General features: G+C 45.1%; 1 protein-coding gene and 1 non-coding gene across 2 annotated transcripts in view; both read right to left on the reverse strand.

Moving 5' to 3' along the window:
- Window positions 1-8,113: 8,113 nt before the first annotated feature.
- Window positions 8,114-27,500, reverse strand: part of LOC125288422 (TBC1 domain family member 15-like) — a 49,705-nt gene continuing 30,318 nt past the window's right edge. Inside the window, exons 8-17 of the mRNA XM_048234782.1 lie at window positions 25,498-25,626; window positions 23,335-23,438; window positions 20,715-20,809; window positions 18,951-19,067; window positions 18,644-18,744; window positions 17,331-17,430; window positions 13,784-13,881; window positions 12,602-12,718; window positions 10,440-10,526; window positions 8,114-9,933 (exon numbers count right to left, since the gene is read on the reverse strand). Coding sequence (XP_048090739.1) covers window positions 9,607-9,933; window positions 10,440-10,526; window positions 12,602-12,718; window positions 13,784-13,881; window positions 17,331-17,430; window positions 18,644-18,744; window positions 18,951-19,067; window positions 20,715-20,809; window positions 23,335-23,438; window positions 25,498-25,626 — 1,275 coding nt within the window. The 3' untranslated portion in view covers window positions 8,114-9,606. The remainder of the gene's footprint in view (window positions 9,934-10,439; window positions 10,527-12,601; window positions 12,719-13,783; window positions 13,882-17,330; window positions 17,431-18,643; window positions 18,745-18,950; window positions 19,068-20,714; window positions 20,810-23,334; window positions 23,439-25,497; window positions 25,627-27,500) is intronic.
- On the reverse strand, window positions 17,090-17,278 carry LOC125289002. Its single transcript, XR_007192555.1, has one exon. It is a non-coding gene; the product is annotated as a U2 spliceosomal RNA (small nuclear RNA).

Below are 27,500 nucleotides of genomic sequence, written 5' to 3' on the forward strand. Positions count from 1 at the left end.
TAACAGTTTTACAGATGTTATCAGATGTCATCGCGGGCCGCCATTGGCCCCCAGGCCTCACTTTGAGAACCTATGCGTTAGTGGGATGGTTAAAAAAATATTACATTAACTTCCCACCAATGTAATAAATCACTGACTTAGTGATATAATATCTGTTTTATCAGTTGTAAGGGTATAGTTGTAAGGGTAAAAATGTCGTCATCTAAACCATCTCATGACCATAAAGCATTGTGCCCCCCCCCCTGTGTTCTTTTGTTATTATTTCACTTAAATAAATGCCATAATTGTAGTCTGTGGCAGCCCTTAGAACCGTGTAGTAAATCGTTTTTAAATGTGGTATATTTATAGGGACAGGTCCCTGACTCTTTATGCAAAGTTGCTTTGGCATCCATTGTGTTTGCCTTACACATAGTTTAACACCTTTAGCGGGGGCCAGGAAGATTACTGCATAGGCAATAATTGTTTTTCTACCTTTTGTTATTTTCATCACCTTTTTACTGGTTGTGAATGCAACCCTTCTAACTTATGTTTCACTAGTTCATATTCCGGAATTTGCTTAAAGACATAATAGCATGATAGAAGAGCATGTTTGGCGCTCAATGGTGTTTTATGCCCCCAACGTTGTCTTCAAGGCACCTAATCCTAAACCTAGACCAACCCTAACCCTAACCTTAACCCATGCTTAACCCTAGTGCCTTCCAGGCAGCGCTGCCTTGAAGACAATGTTGGGGGCATAAAACACCAAGAAACATGTTTGGCGAAGTCTCTGGCCATGGTCCTGAAGTGTTTCGCAGGATCGTGCAGGAGTTGACTGTGCAGGCAGGAGTCGAGCAGGATTTCGCCATACACCCCTTTATTCTTTAACTATGGAAGACGGGAGGCGTGAGGGGAGGTGGTGGGTTGCCAGCGGAGTAACGCCGATGCTGAAACTTCGGCAGGTAGACTGCAAATAAGGAACCTGACTGATTGAAGAAGGAGGCGTGGCAAATTCCGTCACGCTCTTCCCGAACTTCCGTTTGTAAACCGCATTTTGTTAATTAATCGAGTTTTGGGTATTAGGCTATACATATTATATCACTATATAATGTAATTTTCTGTCGTTGTAATCACTACACTTACATACTTTATTTGAGTATAACCTTCTCTGTCTGAGAAGTTGCTGCAGTGGTCTTTGACTTGTATTATTATGACCGCCGCGCTAACAAAGTGGCGATCATATAGGTTTGACTTACTTGACTTAAACCCTTTTGCTCTTTGGGGAGTATAGGTCATTCATGAACTTCCTCCAGGTGGTTCGGTGTTGAACGATCTTCTCTGCTTCCTTCCAAGATGATGTTGCTTTCTTGAGTTCTGCCTCAACAGTCCTTTTCCAGCTGTTTCTTGGTCTTCCTGGCATTCTTTCACCTTGTGGGTTCCAGGTTAAGGCCTGTCTGGTCGTGTTAGAGGATGGTTTTCTGAAGGTGTGCCCGATCCAGCCCCATTTCCTGCGTTTGATTTGAATTTCAATTTGTTGTTGTTGTGTGGTTTGAGTTCTTCATTTGTGATAGTATTAGGCCATTAAATCTTCAGGATGTATCGTAAGCATCTGTTAATGAATGTGTGTAGCTTGTTTGATGATGCTTTTGTGGTTCTCCAAGTTTCTGCCCCATTGATTTAACATTGGAGTTGAAGATGCAGAGTTTTGTATTTGTGGAGATATATTTTGCATTCCATATTGGCTTAAGCACTAGAAAGGCTGATCTTGCCTTCCCTACTCTTGCTTGTATGTCTTTGTCACACCGTACATCCTTCCCAACAACACTTCCTAAATATGTACAGTATATGTGTCCACCTCTTCTAGTGCCTCTCCATCCAGTTTTATGGCCTATGTTTTGTGGTTTATGGTTTTTGTTTTATTGATGTTAAGTCCTGTAGTGGCTGCCATTCTGGTAAGTTTTGTGAGTTTGGTCTGCATTTGTGTTTTGGTGTGTGACAAGAGGACTATGTCGTCGGCAAAGTCCAGATCTTCTAACTGGGACCACATCGTCCACTGAATACCCAGGTTTTGTTCAGCTGTGGTTGCCTTCATAATCCAGTCAACTGCCAAAAGGAAGAGAAAAGGGGACAGTAAGCAGCCCTGTTGGACTCATGTCTCTATTGCAAAGCTGTCTGTGAGGTTTCCGTTATGTATGACTCTACAGGATGATTATAGATACAGCTGCTGTGTGATGGTTATGAACTTCTTCGGGATACCGTAATGTGCCATGAGTCTCCATAAAGTCTCTCTGTCTAAGCTGTCGAATGCGGGAATGAGGGATGTGTTCCATTCCAGGGTCTGTTCTATGATGATACGGAGGGTGGCACTGTGGTCGATGCACGATCTGTCTTGACGGAAGCCTGCTTGTTGGTCCCTGAGTTTTTTGTCCAATTCTTTTGAAAGTCTTTCCAGAACAAATCCTGCTTAAAATCTTCCCTGGCACAGATGTGAGCGTGATGCCCCTGTAGTTGTTGCAATCTTTAAGGTTTCCTGTTTTGGGGGGTTTACCAGGTATCCCTCTGTCCAGTCCCTTGGCACCCTTTCGTCCTCCCAGATTTGTCCAAAGAGTTGGTGAAGTAGTGTTGTTGCCATCCCTGGGTCTGCTTTGAAGGCTTCAGGATTCCATCGGGCCCTGGTGCTTTGTTGTTTTTCAGTTTTTGTATGGCCAATTCAGTTGGCCTGGGTCTGTTCAGTATGTCTCTGAAGTGCTCGGCCCGCCTCTTCATCTGGTCTACTTGTTTTGTGAGTGTTTTCCCATCTCTGTCTAATATTGGCCTATCTGGTCTTTTGTGTTTGCCAGCCAATTTTCGTGTGGTGTCATAATAAATATAAAGCTCCTTTATGTTGTGTTGAGCTGCTGCTTCTTCTGCTTGGGTTGCTAGGTTGTTAAGGAATTGTTTTTTATCTTTCTTGATGTTCTTTTTAACAAACTTGTCTGCCATTTTGTAAACTTGTGCTTTTGCGGTTCTTGTGCGACTATTGTTAAAGAGTGCCTTTGGCCTGTTTAGGCATTTGTATTTTCTGTAGGGTCTCTCCTGTGATCCACTTCATATACTGTAGGTTTAGTCAGAGGTTTTTTTTTCTTCCAGATTTTTTTCAATGCCTACCATTCAAAGCACTTTTGCCGACACCCACATTCTCCAACCATCTCAGCATTTCATCTACTAACAATCACAACTTAGCATGAGGTCGAAATTGCTTCTTTTTTATGTTCCTGTAACTTGGCACTTGGACATTGTATAACGACAGTTAGCGGTAGGCTAGCCTACTTGGTGGCCCTCACAAAAAGAAATCCGGAGGCCATAGCCAACCCCCCATTCCCTTCACCCTCTCTACTTAATGTCCATATAGCCTTTCAAGCTCTGGGGGTAATTTACCTTCTAAAATCTCCTTAAAGTCTGCTCTGCCTCTGCCTTGTCCATTAAGTCTGTTTATTATTCGGATCTTCACAATGCAAGTAGAATGCTCCATTGACTTGAATGGGATTTCCGAAAGTTCTAGCGGTCATTATTTCTTGGGAAAGGACCTCTGAAAACAAGAATGACCGCTGTCAATGGCAACGGAGTTTGTGCTTGGAACTTCATTCAAAAGTGAAAGCAGGCGGTTGATCAGCTGTGTTCTAAAAATGTTTGATTCAAGTTCAGCGTGTGTTTGCGAACTATTTGTTTCTCAGCAAAAGCCCGCGACGAAGCGGTAACAAATAAAGTGTAAAGAGACATATCATGGAGTTTATTTTTTTCGTTTTGGCAAGTAGTCGTATAATAATAAGCGGGATAATGTATAGAGCGCCCGGTCATTATGGGAAAATAAGTCCCGACAGGGCGAACCCGGACCCGGCAGCGCTGGTCGGTTAAGCCCTGTCGGGACTTATTTTCCCCATAATGACCGGCGTTCTATACATTATCCCTTACATATTGGGACACCTCGATTTATTAACAAAACATAAGTCAGAAGAGTAGAAACACTGTATAGCTTTACTGCTTGGCCCCCAGAAGACAGAAACACAATGGGTGCATTCACATCTGCTTGGCGCCCAGTAAAAAAGATGATGAAAATAACTAAAGGTAGAGAGACAATGATATCTTGTGCAGTTATCTGCTTGGCCCCCACTAAAGGTGTTGTTTAAGGCAAAAACAAATCAACTTTGCATGAAGAGTCTGGGACCTGTCCCTATAAATATACTACAAACTAATTTACCATATGGTTCTAGGTCTGCCACAGACTGCAATTATTACATTCATTTAAATGAAATAATAACAAAAGATCACAAGGGGTGCCCATGTAGCCTTGCTTGGGTCCTAGGAAAGGTGATGAATAATAAGTTGAGGTATAAGTAAAGGATGGGGGGGGGGGTACAAAGTTTTATGGTCATGAGATGGTTTAGATGGTGACAAATATTGACAACTATACCCTTACAACTGATAAAACAGATATAATATCACTAAATTAGTGATTTATTACATTAGTGGGAAGTTAATGCAATACGTTTTTAACCTTCCTACCAACGTAATAACTTCCTGCAAACTTAATAATTATTACGTTGGTGGGAAATTGGGTTATTACGTTGGCAGTAGGCAACAGTTATTACGTTGGTAGGATTATTACGTTTAAAACATGCTGATTTTGTGCCGGTTTCTATTACATTGGTGGTTTATTACGTCGGTGGGTGTTACAAACGACTCACAGTCCATAAAAAATTGTGCTTGGTTAATGCTACTTCATCATGGAACTGTAATGAATGTATAATTTATTATTTAGAGGGCATTAATAAACCTATTACATAAGGGGTAGTGTATCCACAGCACTCTGGCTGTTGCTCACTCATGTCACGTCTCTTTTCCCACATCCAGCAGTCAGAGGGAGAACAGCAAGCCTGGCATAGCTGGGGCGGTAGGCATCTGGCACTAACCTTCCCACAGGCTATTTCAACCTGCCTTTGCAGTCTGCTGCTCCACCACAGTATGCAGGGGGTGGGGGTAGGAGGGGGCTGCTGCCCCAGCCAGAGTGCCTTGTGCTGGGTCTGCTGTCAGAAGGGTTGCCAACTGCCCAGGCAGCTCTCTGGAGCCTCCTGGAGGGCCACCGATAATGCTTCAGCTCAGCGAGGTCGTAAACCTGCTGATAAACCCGCCCTCTGTCTGCTTTTTGTAGTTGCCGACATCCTGGCCTGTTAAAGGAGAATTCCGGTGTGATATTGACCTAGTGTGTTGAAACATGATACCGAGTGTGAACGTATGTCTCATAGCCCATCTCGGCTTGTCCCCTGCACTCCAAAATCTGGCGCTAGTTAGCCGATGCTACCAACAGCTTTTTCAATGGTGGTGCTTCGGCATCGGGCTAGCCATGCAAATAAATCAGTGTTTTACACCATTTACGAGGCTCAATGTATCTCCACACTTCATTGGTAGACTTCTGAGGTCCCTGACATTTAAAACGAGACATTGAGAACTTTGAAAAAGCACTGGTACTTTACTTACAAGACGATTTATGCAGACAGTATCTTCACAAAGTTTAGCGTTTGCAGCCATCTTGAATTTAGTCACGATAAATCGAGCGACGAGTAAGAATGAACAGGTATGATAAGGGATCAGATTCCAAAAATAATTCTGTGGAAATGCATGGATTCCAGTTGCTGCTACTGGAAGAAACTGGAATCCAATCCATTAATGGCGCAATCACAATGTTAACCATCAGCACACAAACACAATTGTTAGCAAACCTTCCAAGATTTTAACAAACCTTCCATATTGCAATAACACGCCATTCCTGCCAAGCCTGGGTGATCTATTGGTCCTTACCAGACTCTGGCATCTCAGATCTATTTTTAGGTTTGTGTGTGTGTATGGGGGTGGAGGGGGGTATTAATGCTGCATTCATGATGGCAATCATATACGCACTAAAGGTCTGAGTGATCCAATAATTACCCAGGACTGGGAAGGGGGAATTATGCCCGAGCCGGTGCCAAGACCCAGGCCGGCTGGATTAGGGAGGGGGTTGCAGATGAGAGTGGTGCCCTTCTGTAATGAAGAGGTCAGATGGCCGGATAAATGAGGGTCTGATTGGAGAGGCCACTCACTCAAAACACCTCTAAAAATGGGATGGTGGGAGTGGTGAGATTTGTCCCAAGGGTGAGGTGGGATGGGGGGGGGAGTGGTGAGATTTGTCCCGAGGGTGAGGTGAGATAGGGGAGTGGTGAGATTTGTCCCGAGGCCCGATGGTGAGGTGGGATGGGGTGGAGTGCTGGGGGTGAGGCAGGAAATGAAAAAGCCTGTAAAAGCTGCACTCTTTTTGTCCTGCCCGTCCAACCCTGCTATGACGCAGTTGAAATGCCAGAGAAAGCACGCACACACACACACACACACACACACACACACACACACACACAGACACAGGTCTGTCCTCTAAATGAGCACAAATGTCTTAAGATGGATGCAACTTTCCATGTCATTTTGCACCTTATATTTGCTCCACCCCATTATGGCAGTGCTGTAGAAGTGCCAAAGATCATGTACACCCACATTCCAAATGACCTCCAGAGGGGGGTGAAATCCAAGAAGACAACAACTATCTGCTGTGAGATGACACTGTTTTGTGGGAGGGATACTTGAGAGACAGCATGTCATTTAAACAGAGATGATGTGTCTTTGAGACTGGAGGAAACCTCAGTGGTGATGTTGAGCTCACTTCTCTCACAATGTAAGGATATTTAACCCTTAAAGCAGTACCGTCACACCGGTGTGACGGGAATGTTGAGAAATGAACGTTCTAAAGAATATCTGGGTTCATTGAATTCAACATAGAATTTTAGAACCTTCAATTGTTGCGGAACTTAGAATGTTCAAAAACCTACACCTTTAAGGGTTAAGATTTGTGTATACTCATTTCTATATACTCATTTCAAAATCCTTCATCTTCAATGTGAATTATACTATAAACCAGGGGTGTCCCAAACCTTTTGACTCAAGGGCCACACTGGGTTTTGAAAATCGGGCCACACAACAAAAAAATAATGTGTATATACATATAATGTTTTGCATGTTGTTTAATTAATTTATAAATGGTGCACTGTCTCTTTAAGACTCCTTTGCCAGCTCCACTAGCCTATGACTAGTGCTGTGCCTATGGCTCACAGTTTATAAATGGTCAGTGGGAACTACTGTTGCCATCGTGATTTCCTTTTAAAAGTTTCTTATAAAAAGGAGATATCAATTATCAACAGTAACAAGCCAGCTGGAACCTGTCGCACTCTCTCCCTCTCGTGCACACTCAAATGCGTTCCCTATTAAATGGAGTAGCATAACATAGTTAGATCTGCTGCAATGGAGATACTATGCATCTCGATGCAACAAGCTGTTTTGACATTGACATGGTAAACGCTCTCTAAGAAGAGTGTAAAGCAGTTTGCAGTGGCCTAAAGTTAATCACAACGTCGTCTATGCTGGAAAAAAAATAGCGAGCGGCCTATGATAACCTAATTAATTAAATGCACGGCAAGCCGGATTAAAGTGTGTGGCGGGCCGGATCTATGATAAACTAATAAATGCTCGGCGGGTCCGCAGTTGGCCCGCGGGCCGTAGTTTGGACACCCCTGCTCTAAACCAAGGACAAATGGCAACTCTTTAAAATAAACCAGTTCTTCTCTAATTGTGGCTTTTAAAGCAACACCAAAGAGTTTTTTTATACCTTAAAATAATGTCTCCAAAATCATTTCAGTGGTTCATCAACTCGTAACAGGGTGAACGGCAATTCTGCATTCGCTTCGCGGCCCTCTATCGGCTATAACCACACTATGTAAGTTTGCCAGATCGGGTAGCGGATCTGTAGTACGATGGAATGAGACATAAGAAACTACAAATTTGACGTGCGTGCGACAGAGGGAAAGTTCTTTGGTGTTGCTTTAAAAGCCTTTGAGATGTTACTTACCACAAGTAAAAAAATTAAAATAAAAAATAAACAAACACTATAAATAGATATGCAGTATGTCATTATGATAATGTATGCTCTTAGTCAAGGACACGGACAAGGACACACCAACTTAAAGACATCACTGGTGTGTTAAAGGAGAGAAAAGAGAAACCGATGGAGCGTTCACAGCAGAGATGAAGGCATACACTTGTCTATTTATATAAAAAGCACAAAGAGTACAGGGTCAAAGGGTGGCATCAGCGGTGCTTGTAACTCAAGGAGACTCTCGTTGTGCGGGAAGACAAGAAATGAGTCACACTTTACGCAACGTCTCGGAGACCACACGCGGGAGAGTCGGAGACGTGAGGAATGGTGAGAAAAGAAAAAAAACTAAAAGTTTCCAAGGTTAGAAGTCTCTCCAGCATCATCAGGCTCAGATGAAAAGAAGAAGGGGAAATGCATCTAAGCTGTACAAACTTTGCAAACATACAAACAAAGTCCACATACAAAAGACTTGATACAGATAAATAAATACATGCTGGGGGAAAAAAAATTGTTCAGCTTCATTTCATCGTGGTGAGCGTCTTGTAATTCTTCTTAGAACTGTCCTTAATAGAAACTACTGCAGTGGTACAAAATAGTCAACACTCCCCTTTCATATATATATATATATATATATATATATATATATATATATATATATGTATAAATAAAACACTGTATGTCCTTATTCTTCAATAGCCGCTGGTATGAATGGTAGGCCACAGTCTACTTTCAATCAGGGAGGGTTTTTAAACAATGTTAAGGCCACATGTCAGAAGTTCCATCACATCGGTTTCCCTTGGACTAGGAGCCAATGCTCTTTGGCTGGACAGGAGTGTGAATGCACAGACTACGATCTCACTTCAAACAGACTGATAATAAAAACACTACAATTCTGTGACCACTGTTCCTAATAAAGGCATGAGTGGTATGAGCAGGTCAACTCTATAGCTGTGCTTTCGCTTAGAGGTAATCATGTACAAGGCAAGATCAAGTTCACTTTCCATGAGATTAAACCCCGACTGCATGTAATGTTAAAAAAAAACATGGTTGATGGTGAAAATGTTTCTCACAAAATGTGCCTTTCCTCATGATATTACTATCTATTCTTTTTTATACATTATCCATCACCACACAAAAAAAATCAATGTTAATCAGAAAAATGATCAATATGATATCTTCTCCAAAGTGCAGTCCAAGTTCCTGAGGGACATCTTTAAAATCTCAGAGTTGGAATGATTCTCCTGCTTGGAAAAGAAGAAAATCTTAAAAAAAAAAAAAATAAAAAAAAAGTGATTTGCTTCATTTTTTCCAGTTACATTTCTAGTCATACAAACAGGCAGAAATACACATGCAATAGAAAAATAAGCCTCTTTCTTCAGCTCAGAGGACTGGTACTGCAGAGAAAATGTCAATGACACTGGTGGGTCATAGGGTACGTGAAGGAGGGAGAGAGAGAGAGAGAGAGAGAGAGAGAGAGAGAGAGAGAGAGAGAGAGGGAGGGAGAGAGAGAGAGAGACGAGTGATAGAAACAGAGGGAGGGAGAGAAATATAGAAATGTAGATCAATAGAGTGTGTGAGAGACGAGCAGTATGTTTGACAGAATAAGTGTGTGTGTCTGTTTCAGACAGTGAAGGGCACTGAGGCTATGAGATGTAGGCCAGCTTGTAAGCGTCCTGTGCGGCCTGCCCGATGTGTCCGTTGCGTGACGGGCTGAAGCTGGGCTCGGACATCAGCACCTGTGACGGGCTGAAGGGGGTCTCAGGGGTCTCCCGGCCCGAGCTGCCCTCCTCGCCCGGCTCCGCCGAAGCCGCTGACCCCTCCGCTCCAGGTCCGGCGGCAGATGCAGATCCAGGTTCTGCGTCGGGACTGGCTCTGGAGCAGCCGGACGCTGCCGCTCCTCCTGCTGGGTCATCGGAGTCCAGCTCCCCGCCGCTGAAGCCCAGAATCTCGGCCACGGAGCTGGGCAGGTCCTGGACAAGAGAGGAAAGAAATGCCATTGTAAGGGTGGGCACAACACAACTTTAATACAATATTTTTCTCGCTTCATCTCGCTCTCACACACACACAACTCTACGCTCTAAAACACACTAATCCCTTATATATACACACACTCTTAAACACACACGTACACGCTCACACACACTCTAAAACACACTAAACCCTTATATATACACCCTTAAACACACGTACACACACACACATATATGGAATTCCAATCTTAATCAATGATTGTGACTCCACCAATTTAGCCAAAAGTCTTATCAGGGCCCAGCAGGCCCAATGCATTTTGTTTGCCTCTAAATGGAAAACGAAGAATCCATACAGCAGTGATGGGAATCGTTATTACATCTGTAGTAATACAATAATGTGCCTGCTTGTGTGCATGTGCTTACTGTGTGTGTGTGTGTGTGTGTGTGTGTGTGTGTGTGTGTGTGTGTGTGTGTGTGTGTGTGTGTGTGTGTGTATGGCGACTGACCTTGCAGTTTTTCAGCTGGAGGCAGATGGCTTCAGCTTTGCAGAGGATTTCCTCAATGTTCAGCTTCATGGCGAGCTCGTTTATGTGCTGCAGGGGAGGAAGAGGAGGTGGGAGTCGGGGGATTAGAGCATGCGGGCGGCAGGCAGGCAGGTGCCCCGAGGCAGCTAGTCACGGCGGCCCTCACCCTCAGTCAACGCTCACAGGGACAGGGACACACACGCCTCATCATACAGTGGAGGGAATGAGGGCTCAGATAGAAAACTCTACCAGTACAAATGAATGTGAAAATAACATTATAATTACCAGTACACACACACACAGCTCAATAATATACAACCTATTCACAGATAACCTTTATCAAATTGAGGAAATGTCTATGGCTACAGTTCCGACTCATAGGCTCTGGGAACAAGAGCTCAGGCTGAAGCCTCCCCCATAGGCTTAAAAACTACTAGAAATGATCCCATCATGACACATTACAAGTTGAAATGTGTATAAGAATACATATGATGTTCATAAATAGTGCCTAAGAATGGAGAAGTACAGAGAAAAATGCCCATGGCTACAGCTCCTAAAGCATCCCCGTGTCCTGCTCCTACAGGAGGGCATTCCCACACCACCTCTGCCTGGGCCGCTCACACCTGTTAAGGCCCTTCCCTGGGGCTCCTCCCCCTGCTGGGCCTTAAGTGCCAGCACTGCCACCCCATTGTGCACATTAAAAGAGCAGAAACAACTCCCCAAAGAGCAGAGACAAAGGGGCATTTAGCGGGCTGGGGGTTGGGGTTGGGGTTGTTGTTGTTGTTGAGTGTGAGAGTGTAACAAAGTGTGTATAGATGTTTGTGTGTGAGTGCCTGTGTACACTTGTGTTTGTGTATTGGCACTTGTGTGTGTGGTGTGTGTGTGTGTGTATGTGTGTGTGTGTGTGTGTGTGTGTGTGTGTGTGTGTGTACATGCACATTCATGACTCCGACCATGCCATTGCGGTTGTAATTATGGCTTGGCGCAGGGTACTATGTGGGCACAAAACAGAAGTGCTCTGCGGGGACGTAATGATGCCCTGTGCTTTTAATAAAGACTGAGGAGAGCCAGCCGCCTCTCATCAAATGCTCGCCACCTTATTACCTGCCAGCCTGGGAGGTTGGCATCACGGGCAAAGGGCTTGGCACTCCCCATAATTGAGTGCCCGGGAATGGAGCGGGCAGCCACCTTTTTGATGTTGGCATATCGGGTGCCTCGTGTGGAGGGGTTAGGATGGGGTGTCCTATTTTAAGGGGGGTTTTAAATACCGCTGAAAGCTCTCAAACTGGCCATTCACAGAGAGAGAGAGACTGCTGTGGTCTTCCAAGGGCCTTTTTTCACTTCAGTATGATGCTGTGCAAAATTGCTGTTTCCTCCGGTGGCGGAAAATAAATGTCTATTTGCCATGCATAATGTGTACACATGATGTGCTAATAGTTATGCATGCATATGCATAGTGTGTTCATATGTGTGTGTGGTGTTTAAACAAAGTCCTTTTAGGGAAGTCCCTCCATTCGGCACTTTTTGGGCACTCATCGGGCATCTATTTCGGCAGAAATGCGCATGCGTAAGATCACAACGCACGATGTCTTCACAACACACCACATGATTGGCATAATGCATTCACAACACAACACATGCTTGTCTCAATGTATTCACATGTCGACGTTTTGGCGGAAATGCACTTACATCGCATTACAAATTATGCTACATCTAGATCTCCTAGTATAGACCCTTTCAATCAGTTCCTAAAGGGTTTCCAGTTGAAACTTTCAAAACTAACGCAGATACTTTGAAATGAAAATGAATTGGACTTTAGCACAATGCTCTACAAATGTCGACTTTAAAACTTGTTTTTTAATTTTTTAGTTTGTCACCAAATTATCATCATCATCAGCTCAATGTTGTTTTCTGTGCCACCGGAAACGCCTTAGGAACGCATGTTTGTTTATGCAGTTGAAAGGGTGTATAGCTTGATACGTTTGTGTCCACGTAGCTTGCATACTACGAAACAGCCCTTAAGCTAGGTGTGTGCACCTGCATGTCTATGTGAGTGTGCGCGTGTGTGTGCAGGACGGGTGTGTGCAGGACGTGTGTGTGCGCAGAACGGGTGTAAGCCGGCAGCCGAGGCAGGGTGGGCAGACCTTGAGGATCTCGTTGAAGCCGTAGCGCTCCTCCATAATCTTCTGCTTCTCGGCGTCCAAGATGGCGCAGCACACCAGCAGATGGAAGTTCTGGCAGGGCAGACCCGTCCACATCACCTGACCACAGCAAGGAGAGGAGAAGAGAGGGAGGGAGGAGAGAGAGGAAAGGACAGAGCGAGAGAGGGAGAGAGAGAGAGATTTAACATTCCTTTATTAAACCACTGTCATACCTTACCCTTCAGTATTACACCCACAACTCATCAGTAACTTCACACATCAACAACATCCCTTACTTTGAAAAAAAAACATGAATCAATTTATAATAAGAGAGAAAGGGTATTGTAAACCAAGAGAGAGGGGGCAGAGAGGTAGAGAGAGAGAGAGATGGTGTAAAAAAACATAGTGATGTGGAGAGAAAGGCAGATAGAGAGATGCAAAATGAGAGGATGAGGGGAAAGGAAGAAAGGGAGAGAAGGATGGACAAAGAATGGAGGTGAAGGACAAAGAAAGCAGGAGGGGAAAGAGAGAAAGAGAAAGAAAGAATGAAGGAGAGATTGATCACTCACTAAGAGAGCGAGATGATCGTGCCAGTTGCAGGTCTGCAACTTATTTATTTATGTTTGGCAGAGGGGGAACAAATTACTGAGAGCGTAATTAAATGGATTTTTAATTGATTTTCTCCCTTCCTCCTTCAAAAGCTGGCGGTCAATCTGCTGTTGGGTGCCTCTGGTCAACACCCACCCCACACACACACACACACACACAATTTAAAAAAAAAGAGTGTGATGTGTCTGCAGTGTTGCCTTGGGAAAGGCAGCAAACACAAACACATCATAAAACACGTGAGGATCACTAATCAACCAGGAGAGAGTTTATGTCCCAGGGAACAGCGTGTACCCTCCAGTCAAAATATAGAGAGCTGTGCATGTGTCTGTGTGTGTGTCTGGATGTGTGTGTGTGTGACATCAGATTCAACTGCGGTGGATGCTATTAATTGTCTAACAAATGTCAAGTGTCAACATACATGCACTCATGTATGCATGATGGTATAACTGTATTTCAGGGTGAGTGTGTGGGTGAGTTTGCCTAGTGTGAGTGTATATGAGTGGGAATGTGTGTCGGGATGTGTGTGCATGTGTGTGTCTGGATGTGTGTGCGTGTGTGTGTTTTTGCACCACTAACCTCCCACAGGCGCTGCACATCATGGAAGCTGAACTCCCGCTTGAAGCGAATCAACAACCAGCGGAAACAGAAGTACAGGTAGCCAGAGTCCTGCGACTCTGAGAGAGAGAGAGAGAGAGAGAGAGAGAAAGAGAGAATACAAAGACAAAGTGAGAAAGACAGAGAGAAAGAGAGAATACAGACAAAGTGAGAAAGACAGATAAAGAAAGAGGTTAAAGACAGACAGACAAGACAAGAGAGAGGTGAAGATTATTCATCATCTCAACAGCAACACATCGGATAAAAAAACATGTACAGCACTGCCGTTGATGTATCTATTTCGGCTGAGACCCTGAGACCCTGCCAGAAAGGTCTCCCGGGTTTATGTAACTCTGCATCACCAGGACGGTCGTGAAGGTCAATAAACCCAGCGCTGTCATACGCTAAAGGACAAATCTGGAGATTATTCACATAGATCTCCGCTTCTCGAGGTCACTGAATACTGTCGGTACGACAGCTAAAGCAGTCAGGCAGCTACAGTGCTATACTCTGGGGGCATGAGCATGAGGGCTCACATACATGCCCCCACAGTGTAGCACTGTAGCTGCACTACAGAGAAATGAGAATCTATGTGGAAAAAACGCCAGATTTATCCTTTAAGTAGCCAGTCCCTGGAAAGAGAGACAGCTGGACAAATGCTGACAGGGCGTCTCAAGAGAAGCCAAAAACCTGGGGGAAAAAATCCAAAAAAACAATGATGCTCTCCATCTTCTCCACTTGCTCAAATTCCCTTACATCTAACCTTTCCTGCTCAAATTAAAGCCATAAATAACTGCACTTTCATTTGCATATTATTGGACTTTGCTTGTTTATTGTTCTTGGGAGGGCTCTAAATTGCAGGGCCTTCTGTTTGTGGCTTAGACGCCGATAAGTTTTTCACATCTCTTCATGTGTGAGCCTGAGAGTGTGTGTGTGTGTGTGTGTGTGTGTGTGTGTGTGTGCACAGAGGAGGATTAAAGGGGGAAATTAATCAGGAGAAATAATGACTATAAACTAGGAAGCGATACATCACTGTCCCCGAGTCTGCTGTCGTCACGCTGGGAGGGGAGGAGTCTTGTGCGAGGCCGTTGTGGAGCGCTGCTGGTCCACTGGCCTGTGTCCGGCGAATGACGCCAGCACACGCTTCAGTTCCTGTCCGGTCCTACTTCCTACACGATGACTTGACTTCTGATAAAGTGTTCTCAAACTCTTAAAAGAGAGAGAGCGAGAGAGAGAGAAAGAGAGAGAGAGAGAGAGGGAGAAAGCGAGAGAGAGAGGGAGAGAGAGTGAGTGAGTGTGACTGATGCAGTGTATGTATGTGTGAAATCAGGATGAGTATTTGAATGTGTGTGCGCGCGTGTGTGTGTGTGTGTTTGTGTTCTGTCATAGGCTGTATACAACTCTGCTATGGTAATCACCACACTGCATCCTGATAAGTCCTTCACAACAGTGGGGACGGGCCAATCAGATACAAGACATATGCAGCACGGCCTCCGGACAATAGGACGAGACGAAATATCTCTGCACGTTATGGGTTTGGAAAGATGAATATAGCACACATTCATCCCTTCTCTTGTTTCTGGGCCACGACCACCCGTCCCAGTTTCTGCCTGGCTGAAGTTGGCTCCTTCTCCCCGGCTGCGAGTGGAGAGGCTGGCATGGGCTACTCCGCTGCGAAGGGCTTAAGTAAGTGGCGATGGCCGCGCACGTGTCGAGGGTTCATTAGCAAACTCCTGGCATTTGTTTAGCACTTTCTTGCCAATGGCAGCACATGGCAAACCCACAACCCCAAAGGGCTTTCTGAGCTCCAGAAGTGTCACACTTTTTATAATATGTGCTAAAATAGTAGTGGGCAACCTCTCTCTCCAAGGGGTCATATAGACTTCTATAAAGTGAGCCACACATTTGAGTGGGCCACACATTTGACGACTGATTTTAAAGGCTAAACGCATTGTACTGTTAAATGATGCTAAATGATTACAGCAGGCCTCTGCCTAACCTAATGCAAACCCATTCGAAGGCCTGAACGTCTTTACAAGCTTTGTCATAGATTAGAACAAAATAAATGTTACCTTCATATTGCAATCAACCTAAATACAGCTGCAACTTTTAGCCTATTTACCTTGCAGCATGTCATTTGTCTTATTTATGCAGCATATATCGCAGCTATTTCTTTTTATTTCCTTGTTTTGTTTTTGTTTAGTTTATTGTCCAGAAGGTGCTGTGGGAGATTAAAGCAGTTTGCAGGCCAGGTCGGGCCGACGGACCGTTATGTTGCCTATGTGTGTGCTACAAAGTAATGTGTGCTTATCACTTCATCAACTGAGAACAAAGCACTCAAATACTGATTTAATTACATTGTACAGGTAATATTGTTATAAGTTAAAGGGACACCAGGCAAGCCTGATGCTTTTTTCTCTCTGAAACTCCCCCCTCATTTCGGTCTGAAGCTCTTTTTTCCTTTTGGCGCCTTCTTCAGTCAGGGTTTTCGCTGCTTCTTCACGGCTCTGCCATTATACAACACGCTTGCAACAATCTCTAGCGTTTCGTTAGCCTGCCTCTGTGCTGTAAACTGATCCTGCTTCGGTCGGCGGGTAGGATACACCGAATTTGCAAGTGGGATATTCTTCCTACAGGCAGTAGGGGCGGGCGAGAGAGCCTTCATTTGCCCCGTAATGAGTCATTTAACCATACCGACTTACGTAGATGATTAATTAACACGAAAACGTTGTCTGGTGTCCCTTTAATATGGAAGTTATTACTGTTGTTAGGATAAAAAAGAAATGCAATAACACATAATACAATCTGATGCATATTGCTAATGTTATGTATTTGCACTGTAAAAAATTGTAGCCTACCACTACTCTATTTAACAAACAGGAGAAGTGCAGGACATTATTATTATTAAAAATACACACTGTTATTCAATACTAAATCAAGCTGTCAGATGTAGTTCCAGAAAGTGAGGAAATAAAGCGTTAGTTACTGAGGTAGTTCCAGAAGGCGAGGTAATAAAGCGTTAGTTACCGAGGTAGTATAAGTAAGTATAAGTATAAGTATATATACTCTTTTGATCCCGTGAACACACAGTGAGGTGAAGCACACACTAATCCCGCGCAGCAGTGAGCTGCCAACAACAACAGCGCAGCGGTCTTTCGGGGAGAAGTGAGGGGTTAGGTACCTTGCTCAAGGGCACTTCAGCCGTGCCTACTGGTCGGGGTTCGAACAGGCAACCCTCCGGTTACAACTCCGAAGCGCTAACCAGTAGGCCACAGCTGCCCCTAATAAGGGATGTGCACCGTTCCTGAGTCACTGCAATACCGGTCAATGGGTGGGAGCGGATCGAGCAAGCCCCTCTTCCGCCTCCCTGTTCCAAAAATCAGATTATATATGGTCCTCTGGGTAGAGGACGTATCAGATATTAAACTGATAAGAACAGATACTACACTTGATCTTAGCCAAAAGGCGAGAAGCGATCCAGAAGGTGAGGTAATAGTTCCAGAAGACGAGGTAATAAAGCGTTAGTTACCGAGGTAGTTCCAGAAGGCGAGGTCAAGCAGGCGGAGCAGAGTGCTGAGTTGGATCAGCTGGGTCTTCATGCCCTGCATCTGCTCCTCAAAGTTGCTGTGCTGGGAAAACACAAACAAAATAAACAAACATGAAATAACAGCATTAGTTATATTTACAAATTGGTCTTCATACCCTGCATCTGTGCCTAAAAGTGTTTGTGTTTAGAAAAGATAAACCAGCAAACAAATGAAATAACCACATTTTAATGTTAATAGCGGGGTTTTCATGATCTACATATTCTGCTCAAAGTTCCTGTGCTTTGAGTGGACAACAAATAAATACATAATTAATAAGCAAACAACAACAATAACAATAGCCTTGAGTGCAGCAGCAAGAACAATACAGGCCATAACAGAATTAGAGAATGTCCATGCTGGAGTGTAGAATGCTGCACCTTGCAATTAGGCTTGCCTTCACCTGCGATCGCTAAGTCAATACTGAGTCAAGTTTCCAGATTAAATAAAAGGGTGTTGATGTGTGGATGCTTTATAGATCAGTGTGTTGATGGCTGAGAGACTGGAAACCCCTGTGTTGATTTGTTGTGTTGCATAGTCTGGGAAAACAAGAGTGGTGCCAGGTGCTGGCGCGTTCAGATGGGAAATTATGCAATGATGGCTGTTTACTACAGTAAATCTGCCGGGTGCCGCGCCGTTCGGAAAGCAATGAATGCTTAATGAATGCCAAATCCACTCAAAAGAGATCGGTCTGCCAAGACTGGGCCACAGGAAACTTTAGAGGAAAACTTTGGATGGATACGCACTGGGCAACATTATGGTTAACACTTCTGTCAGCAGTTATTGGTGTAACTGGTGGGCCTTTGCCAGTGGCCAAATCAACATTCAATTCTTGAATATTGTGAAGATAGCTTTTCTCCATGGTGCCAAGAACTGTAAAAAAACAAACGGTGGAAGAACACTAATGCATAACACAAACACACACTTTCCCCGTTAGAGATTCTCACGACACTACACATTATAAGAATGCAGTTGTACACATTGCAGAAATACCCACAGACCAAGATCACAGGTCAAGCTTTCCATGCACCTTAAGGACAGTCATCTCTTTCTCTCAGTATGCCTCTCCACTACTCTAGATAGAGGCCACAGCGCATCAACAGCCAACTCAGCCTTTTTTCCTCCCTCCTTTGACACGACAGAAAGACGGATAGAGAATCAGCATGGACGAGAGAGAGAGAGAGAGAGAGAGAGAGAGAGAGAGAGAGAGAGAGAGAGAGGATGGGAAGATGTCAGAGAAAGAGGTGGCGTCTCTTACCATCTGATCCATGAAGGACACAAAACACCAGAAGGCGTCCACTTCATTCTCCATCACGAAGAGGACAGGCGAGAGCAGGTCACTCATCCCCTGGACATACCCTGCTCGGGGGGGTAAAAGGAAGAGGAGGAGGAAGAACCATTAGTGTGTGCAGGCCCAAGTTTTAGCTGAAAGGCTTTGGTAGTGAAAGGACTGTAGTGCCTGCAGTGAGAGGGAGAGAATAGGAAGTGTAGGCTCGGGTGATGTTTAGCTTGAGAGGCTTTACAGAGACCTTGGAGGAAGGCTGCAACCAAGGCCGTGAGCTTACCCAGGTCGAAGTCGTACATGCAGTAGGTCATAAGGACGTCGTGTAGGAGGATCAGGCCGGGGTTGTCGTCACCCTCGAAGAAAGGATTGGTCCGGTCTGTCCTGTTCACGTCCTTTTCTGAAAGAGACAGACAGAAACAAAGAAAGATGAGGAAGATGAGAGTGCAAAGATGGAGTGGTAAAGGGAGAAAAAGAGAAAAGAAGAAAAGAAGTCAAAATCATTAAGAAAGGGAGAGAGTGATAGAGAGAGAGAGAGAGCCAAGGACGACTGTTAGGCTCAATCCGTGATAAGATGGATGGATCTCGACTGCCGATCAATCACCCAAATCCTGCTTTTAAAGTCTACGTGCAGAGTCTGACTCATTGTTCTCCATCGGACATTTTTGGATTAGAGAAAAAATAAATATATTAAAAGTCCTGAAACTAGAACTTTTTAAAAAGTGCAACTTGACATAGAAAAGCACATAACCAATTCCCTGTCGCCGGGCACCGCAGGGCTATTTCCATATTCATTTGCTCGACACATGCCAACACTCTTGCTCCCTCACCTCTCTGACTAAGGGTTTCGCGGCAATCAAACACACCACTCCAACTCCCTGCAACACTTCCCAGCCAAACACCTTCGCCACACCCGCCCCCAAAAAACAAGGAGAGTTGTGGGAGGAGAAAAGTGCTGAGGGTGGTCGTTTGACGAGGCAGGTCAGTTCCAGACCGGTTCTCGGTCCTTGGCGGAGACTCAGTCTGAGACTGTAGGCGGGTGGTGGGCCTCTATCGATGCCGGCACGGCCGCAGCAGCCGGTGAAGGGCGTGCGAAGGCCGATAAATAAAACATGGCAGCGATCAGCCGGCAGATTGATTTTCTGGCCAAGAGCGGCGGGAGCTAGGGCATGAGTGTGTGTGTGTGTGTGTATGTGAATGTGTGTGTGTGTGTGTGTGTGTGTGTGTGTGTGTGTGTGAGAGAGAGAGAGTGTGTGTGTGTGTGTGTGTGTGTGTGTGTGTGTGTGTGTGTGTGTGTGTGTGTGAGTGAGTGAGAGTGAGTGAGAGAGAGTGTGTGTGTGTGTGTGTGTGTGTGTGTGTGTGTGTGTGTGTGTGTGCTACCACTAAGGCTGATTTGGGAAACAGCTGAACACAATTAGGCCAGAGAGTGAGGGGAAGCGAACGCGAGGACAGGTGTGTCCTCGCGGGACAGAGGACAGGCAGCCAAATCAGCCGCTACGCTAGCGCTAGTCACATTAGCATTCCCACTGCTACCGGGATCAAAGCCGCTCCCACTACACACTGCTGATAAAAAAACAACAGGACTTGTGACTAATTCAGACAATAAGCCTAACGCCACTGCATACTAACAACAGGTACCAGGCCACTGAGAGAACAGCTGAGGTTGGGATTAGTGGGCTGGGTTTGAAAGGCAGCCATGTTGCCCTTACCTCTTCAATCCTCAATGACAGAGAGCAAAAAAGTTGTTTTTAAAGTGACTGAACTGGATTTCTGTGACTAAGTGCAAAGAAAATGTGTGTGAGAGAGAGAGAGAGAGAGAGAGAGAGAGAGAGAGAGAGAGAGAGAGAGAAAACATATGTGTTGTGTGCTACATGTCAGGAATGTGTGCGATGTCCATGTATGTATGTATGTTTGGGTGGGTATGTGAAGGGGAGGTCATGCATGTGTGGTAACCATATGTAGATTGTGGCATGTGACCATATGTGCAGAACATACAGTATGTACAGTTAGGCAGTGTGTGTGTGTGTGTGTGTGTGTGTGTACTGACCAATGAGACTCCTGTGGTCCCTCAGTTTAGTGTTCCTCTTCTCCTGCTCCTCACTGACCGACTTCCACTGCAGCTTCATACGGAAGTATTCATCCCTTCATCAGGCAAGATACAGAAAAAAGAAAGAGAGAGAGAGAAAATGAGAGGGATGGAGAGAGAGAGAGAACAAGAAAGAGGGAAACAACAGGGAGAAAAGAGAGAATACAGAAGGAGGGAAGGAAAAAAACAGAAGAAATGGAGAGACAGTGACCGGGAGGAAAGGATGGCAAGATGCCAAGCAAAAGAGAAAGAGAGGGGGAGAGAGTAAGAGTGAAAGAGAGAACGAGGGGGAGAGAGAGAGACAGAGGGGGTGTGAACAGGGCTGAGGGTAATCATCAGTGTGTGCCAGCCTGAGTGCTGGGTGGTGCTGCTGTGGGGGGTCCTGCATTATGGATGAGGCTCTGGGGCCGCGGGGGCCCGTGACTGACAGGACCCGCTGGAGGACAGACAGGACCCAGGGGTGAGCTGCGGCCTTGCGTGGGTGGGCCAGAACACACTCCAGGGACACACACACACACACACACACACACACACCAGAAGCAGCCGGTCTGCTGGTCTGTATGCCTCCCTCCCTGCCTGCCTGCCTGCACCGCTGAGTGAACTGGGGCTTGACTAGTAACACAAGGCCCGACACGCCTGTCCACTAGAGAGTCCCGAGAAAGAGACTCGTCGGTTTCATCAGTGCCACAGAGCGGAACATCAGTTACTCATCACAGACGATATGCAGTTACAGTGGAGACTGCAACAGCACTTATATCAATAGCCTAGAGACTAGACATTATTATATGTTTGCAGCGGTAATTACATGAAAATATTCTACTTGCCTTGTGAAGAGCCATGTAATAACAAAAAAAGAATCCCGATTAGCCTAAAGAAAATGATCCATTATCTATTGTTATGAAAGAGACTAAAGCATTGAGGCCGCATGGCAGGAATTGAATGGTGTCTGAGCAGGAAGACAAGCTTATTGATTTCACTCATATTATGTAGCCTAAAATCGTAATAGGCAGGGAGTCTTTTGAAATATGTTTACTCTTACAGAAAGAAAAACACACACACACACACACACACACACACACACACACACACACACACACAGGGACCGAGAAAGACAAAGACACATGTACACACACTATTATGTAGAACTTGAGGGGTTTTTTTTAAGTGAAGAGATGGGTCTGTATTTACAAATATGACATTGCCGGGAGGTGCTGTGCGATTCCTGTGAAGTGTTGGTGATGACTGGGGCTGGGTGGACCTTGTTTGGTTGCTGTTGTAGATGCTTTATGCTGGGTTTACTGTTGCTGAAATATTGAAACATTGCTGAAAGCAACTGCAAATAATGCAGAACTTCCATATTTGTTTGGCAATTAAACAAAATTGAAACTCATTCCAAGTGTTGAATTTAACCAAATTCCCGAGGGCACTGACCAACACACACACACACACATTCCTATGTAGGCAGGGACACTGACAGACACAGGCGCAAACACACACACACACAGAACTTTTAAAGAGTCTTAGAGGACTGTCTACTCTAAAATGTCAGCTGACTGAATGAGAAAGCTACATGGTCTGGTATGATGTGTCTGTGCAGGCTACTGTTGCAGATATGGAGAGTATCATTCAGGTGGGGGAGGGTAGGGAGAGTATCATTCAGGTGGGGGCAGGTATGGAAAGTGTTATTCAGGTGGGGGCAGGTATGGAAAGTGTTATTCAGGTGGGGGCAGGTAAAGAGAGTGTCCTTTAGGTGGGGGTAGGTATAGAAAGTGTCACTGAGGTGGGGGTAGGCGTTCTATAAAATTGACCATGCAAGCAACTCTATGCAACTGCATGCATCCACTGACTGTAATTTTTCCTAAAGCAGAGTCTTAAGCGTCCCCACAGTTACTAAACATGATCATCTGTTGTGTAATGTGTTTCTGTAGACTAAGTAAAATCTCTCAAGTAAAATTAGAGCCAACTGACTCGCTCTCTCTGTGTCTGTCTCGGTCTCTCACACACGCGAACGCACGCACACACGTCCACGCACACACACACACACACACACACACACAACAGTGCAGCAGAAATACAGCCCTGTGACAGAGGAAGATGATGAGTCTCCTGCTGATTATTACAGCACCCCCAGACCCGAGGCTGGGCTACCTCAGCCTATCACTCGGCATCTGTAAATCTCTCAGAGACGCCCAGTCGTAAAGATCAGGACTGCACCGGATGAACCTACCATTTGGTGTGTGTGTGTGTGTGTGTGTGTGTGTGTGTGTGTGGACAGCTTGACTACTATAAATGATGTGAGAAGGGTGAGAGCTAAAGTGATGAAGGGGAACACAAAAACTAAAAGGAGGATGTATTCACATTCACACTCATACTTACTCACACACACTCACACACACACTCACACACTCACACAAACGCTCACACACACACACACACACACACACACACACACACACACACACGCTCACACACACACGCTCACACACACACTCACACACTCACACACACGCTCACACACACACACACACACACACACACACGCTCACACACACACACGCTCACACACACACACACAACTTACGTTCTGCTTCTCTGCAGACTCCTCCTCTCCTCCTGGGTGCTGCCCCAGGGGTAATACTCCAGCAGGAACTTCCAGGCCTCCTTCCGCAATGAGGGGCACATACCCTACAGACAAGCAGAAAGAGAGAGAGAAAGACAGAGAGAAAGTGGGGAGAGAGAAAAGAAAGAGAGAGAGAGAGAGAGGGGGGTAACAACAGTGGAGAAGTTGTGAAAAAAAGTTGGTGAGGAGAGGGGAGGAAATAACAAAGGGAGAGAAAGAGAGTGAGGAAAAACAGCCAAGCAGTCAGTCACACACACACACACACACACACACACACACACACACAGATCCACTCCCTTACTCACATCAAAGGGAGACGCACAGATGCACTCACTCAGACACAAACAAGCACACACATACACTGATTCACTCCCCCAGCATCAGACACACACACACAAACACGCACACTCTCTTAGCAGTCATATGGTGTCAGAGTCATGCGCTTGACTGATGGGAGTCTCTACAGCTCCATTCGGTCAGGTGATGGCTCTCCCTGATCAACTCTCCTCCCACACAAAGACAGAGGACCTCCTGAACTCCCAGAAAAACAGCCCTGCTGGACGGCCAAGGCCTCTGCTGTATTCTCCCTTGACTTCTCTCTCTCTCTCTCACACACACACACACACACATTCCTTCCCTCACACAAACAAACAAACAAACACACACACACACATTCCTTCCCTCACACAAACATAAAAAAACTTTCAAGGAGACTGATGCAACCCACACTTTCTCTCATCATTCCTTTTCTCAACAGCACAAGGCCGGGTGGTCAGAGAAGCATATGCCTCTCACACTCTTTCCCACACACACACACACACACACACAGCAAAACACAACACCAGAAGAAACTTGTGATTGAAAAGTTAAAACTTTGACCAATTTGGGTGTGAGCTGAGCATGTGCTGTGTGTGTGTGTGTGTGTGTGTGTGTGTGTGTGTGTGTGTGTGTGTGTGTGTGTGTGTGTGTGAGACTAACAGCTTGGTTTATCAAAGTAGCGCAAGAGTGTGTGTCTGTGTGTGAGACTAACAGCTTGGTTTACCAAAATAGCGCAAGTGTGTGTGTGTGTGTGTGTGTGTGTGTGTGTGTGTGTGTGTGTGTGTGTGTGTGTGTGTCTGTATGTGTGTGTGTGTGTGTGTGTGTCTGTATGTGTGTGTGTGTGTGAGACTAACAGCTTGGTTTATCAAAGTAAGTGTGTGTGTGTGTGTGTGTGTGTGTGACTGACTGCTTGGCTGTGTTGTGCGTGTGTATGCATTTTACACAAAAGACATCTGCCTCTGTCCACACCACACGATTCCCCAGCCTGATTCACGACACACACTCCCCTCAGCAGGCATGTCTGACAAGAGCTACTAGCACGAATGTGGAGTCACGAAATATAGCCCTTCTCTCAGTGCTGCTAAGCTGCAGGAATAATCAGGGCCATAACGCTATGCAGATGCAGCTAAACATGATTTAAACGCTGTTGTAATGATGCCCTCTCCCACATCAAACAATTTGCTAAGTTCGCTTGGGAACATGACAAATTACAACAAAAAAAGTCTATATGTATACAGACTAGTAAAGAGCAGACTCACTTAGAATGAAGAATTACATTGGTTATTCATTCTAAATATTTATTCCCTCTAAAAACGGAGGTTTTTGCTAGAGGCGGAGCGACAGAGATCCAGAGAGAACAGGTGTGGAGTCTCCACCTGCAGCCCTGCTGCGGTGCCAGAGAGGGTTAAAGCGGTGCCTCCCCCAATGTGTCGTCTTTTTTAGCGATTTCACAGACATGCTAGTTTAAGGGATGTGTGTGTCCAAGCACATTTGGACGAGTAACATGGAGCTAAGAGCTGACAATTTATCTGCAGGCTGCTGTGGCGTCCCACCTGAGGCCCTTCTCAACAGTATTACTCAAAACGGAATTTGGAGGAGTAGGAATAGTGTGTGTGTGTGTGTTTTCTCATGTGAATGTCTGTGTGTGTGTGTGTGTACATGTCTGTGTGCAGGTGTTTTTTCATGTGTGAATGTCTCTGCATATGTGTGTGTGTCTCTATACATGTCTATGTGCAGGTGTTTTTTAATGTGTGAATGTCTCTGTATGTGTGTGTGAGTGTGTGTGTGCATATTGGGAAGCCTTACCCCTTTGAAGATGCGCTGTTGAAGGTGCTGGGGGTCAAGGACACGTCCCTCTGGGTCCAAACACCCTGCCCACTCCTCCCGTGTGACCGGCGCCTCTCTCTGCACCTCACGCCTCTCACCGAGGTCCACCTAGAGAGAGAGAGAGAGAGAGAGAGAACATCTCAAAACAAGCGACCCCAACTCTTATTGTTATAAAGCCCTAAAAAGCCAAGAGATGAGTGTAAAAACAAGTCCCCTCATCCAGCTCATCCACACACACACACACACACACACACACACACACACACACACTGATGAGCGCGCACACACACACACAGTGAATAGTACAACTAACACAACTAATAGTCAGCCTCAGGACCTTGCCACCCTTTCTCAAACAATTTGGGCTAACCAAATTCTAAATGCAGAAAAACAAAATTATTTTGTTCCAAGTCTAAGAATATTATTAGGAGAGGAACGAAAGAGTGCAGTAGTCTCAGCAAGATATATAGATGCTAATAAATAAACAAAGGGAGTCACACACACACACACACACCCATCCACACCATCACATACACACACACTGCCTCAAGATATATAGATGCTTGCCATAAACAAGGGGAGTCACTTCATCAGTGAAGCACACAAAAAAGTCACACACACACGCACACACACCCATCCACACCATCACATACACACACACTGCCGTTGCAGTAATGTATGATGCATGAGGTTTTGTTTTCTGTCTTTACACACTACTACGTACATGTATGCTTTGGCAATACAAATTGTATTTTTTTGTCATGCTAATAAAGCTCAATTGAATTGAATTGAGAGAAACAGAAAGACAGAAAGAGAGAAAGAGAGAAAGAGAGAAAGAAAGAAAGAAAGAAAGAAAGAAAGAAAGAAAGTAAGTGAGACATAAGCATACACACAAAGCCACAGAGGTAAACGCACACAGAAACACTATGAGTGCCTCTTGCCCAGATCCTCCTGTAGGTACACACCCATGCTCACCCATGAACACACATGAACACACATGAACACACACACAAACATACATTAGCACATAATATATACCATAATATAATGATATCATTTGTACAAGCTGTCCATGTGAGGGAGTGTGTCTGTGCTTGTGTGTGTGCGCTTGTACGTGTGTGTGTGTGTGTGTGTGTGTGTGTGTGTGTGTCTCTGCATACTGGAGTGATGGAGAGAGCAACAACCACACCGATAGAAAGTGGAATACATGCAGAGCACAGAGGCTTCAGCTGGCTTGCACTGATATCTGAGCAATGCTGCTTTTTTATCAGACTGAATTAAAGTTGTGCATGTCCCACTGTGCTCGTTAACAGGTGTGTGTGTGTGTGTGTGTGTGTGTGTGTGTGTGTGTGTGTGTGTGTGTGTGAGTGTGTGTGTGTGAGTGTGTGTGAGTAAGATAGTAAGCCTAGGAGGAAAAGCAGAAGGAGACACTCCGAATCTTAAGCACTTTTACAACATTCTCCTTCTATGGGTATTGGGTAATTACCCCAGGGCAATGTTTTTTAGTGATTAACTCTTCAGAGGTCTGTGTGTGTGTGTGTGTGTGTGTGTGTGTGCGTGACAAAGTTAGTTATTGGCCAAAGCCACTGGTTTAGCCTGCGATCCTGAATTGAGTACATTTGCATCCCCTCTGCCTTCCTATGAAGAGTACAAGCCGTTTCCATGGGGACCGAAGTCTGATAAAGTGTGTGTGTGTGTGAGTGTGAGAGTGTGAAGGGGAGAGCAGCACCAAATTTGAGTCAATAATTCATAAGGGAACTGATAAGAGCCTAATTCAACCCCCAACCACCCCATCTCCCTCCCAAAACACACACACACACACACAGATATATATGTGCGCACAAACGCACTGCACACACACACAGCAGAGTGTAAATAACTACCCCCTCTCCCTCCAACACACACACACACACACACACACACACACACAAACACACACACACACACACAGCAAAAAGTAGATAGCACTCATCTTGAGTTCC

Source organism: Alosa alosa, chromosome 23 (assembly GCF_017589495.1).
Source record: "Alosa alosa isolate M-15738 ecotype Scorff River chromosome 23, AALO_Geno_1.1, whole genome shotgun sequence".
NCBI classification, from domain to species: domain Eukaryota; kingdom Metazoa; phylum Chordata; class Actinopteri; order Clupeiformes; family Clupeidae; genus Alosa; species Alosa alosa.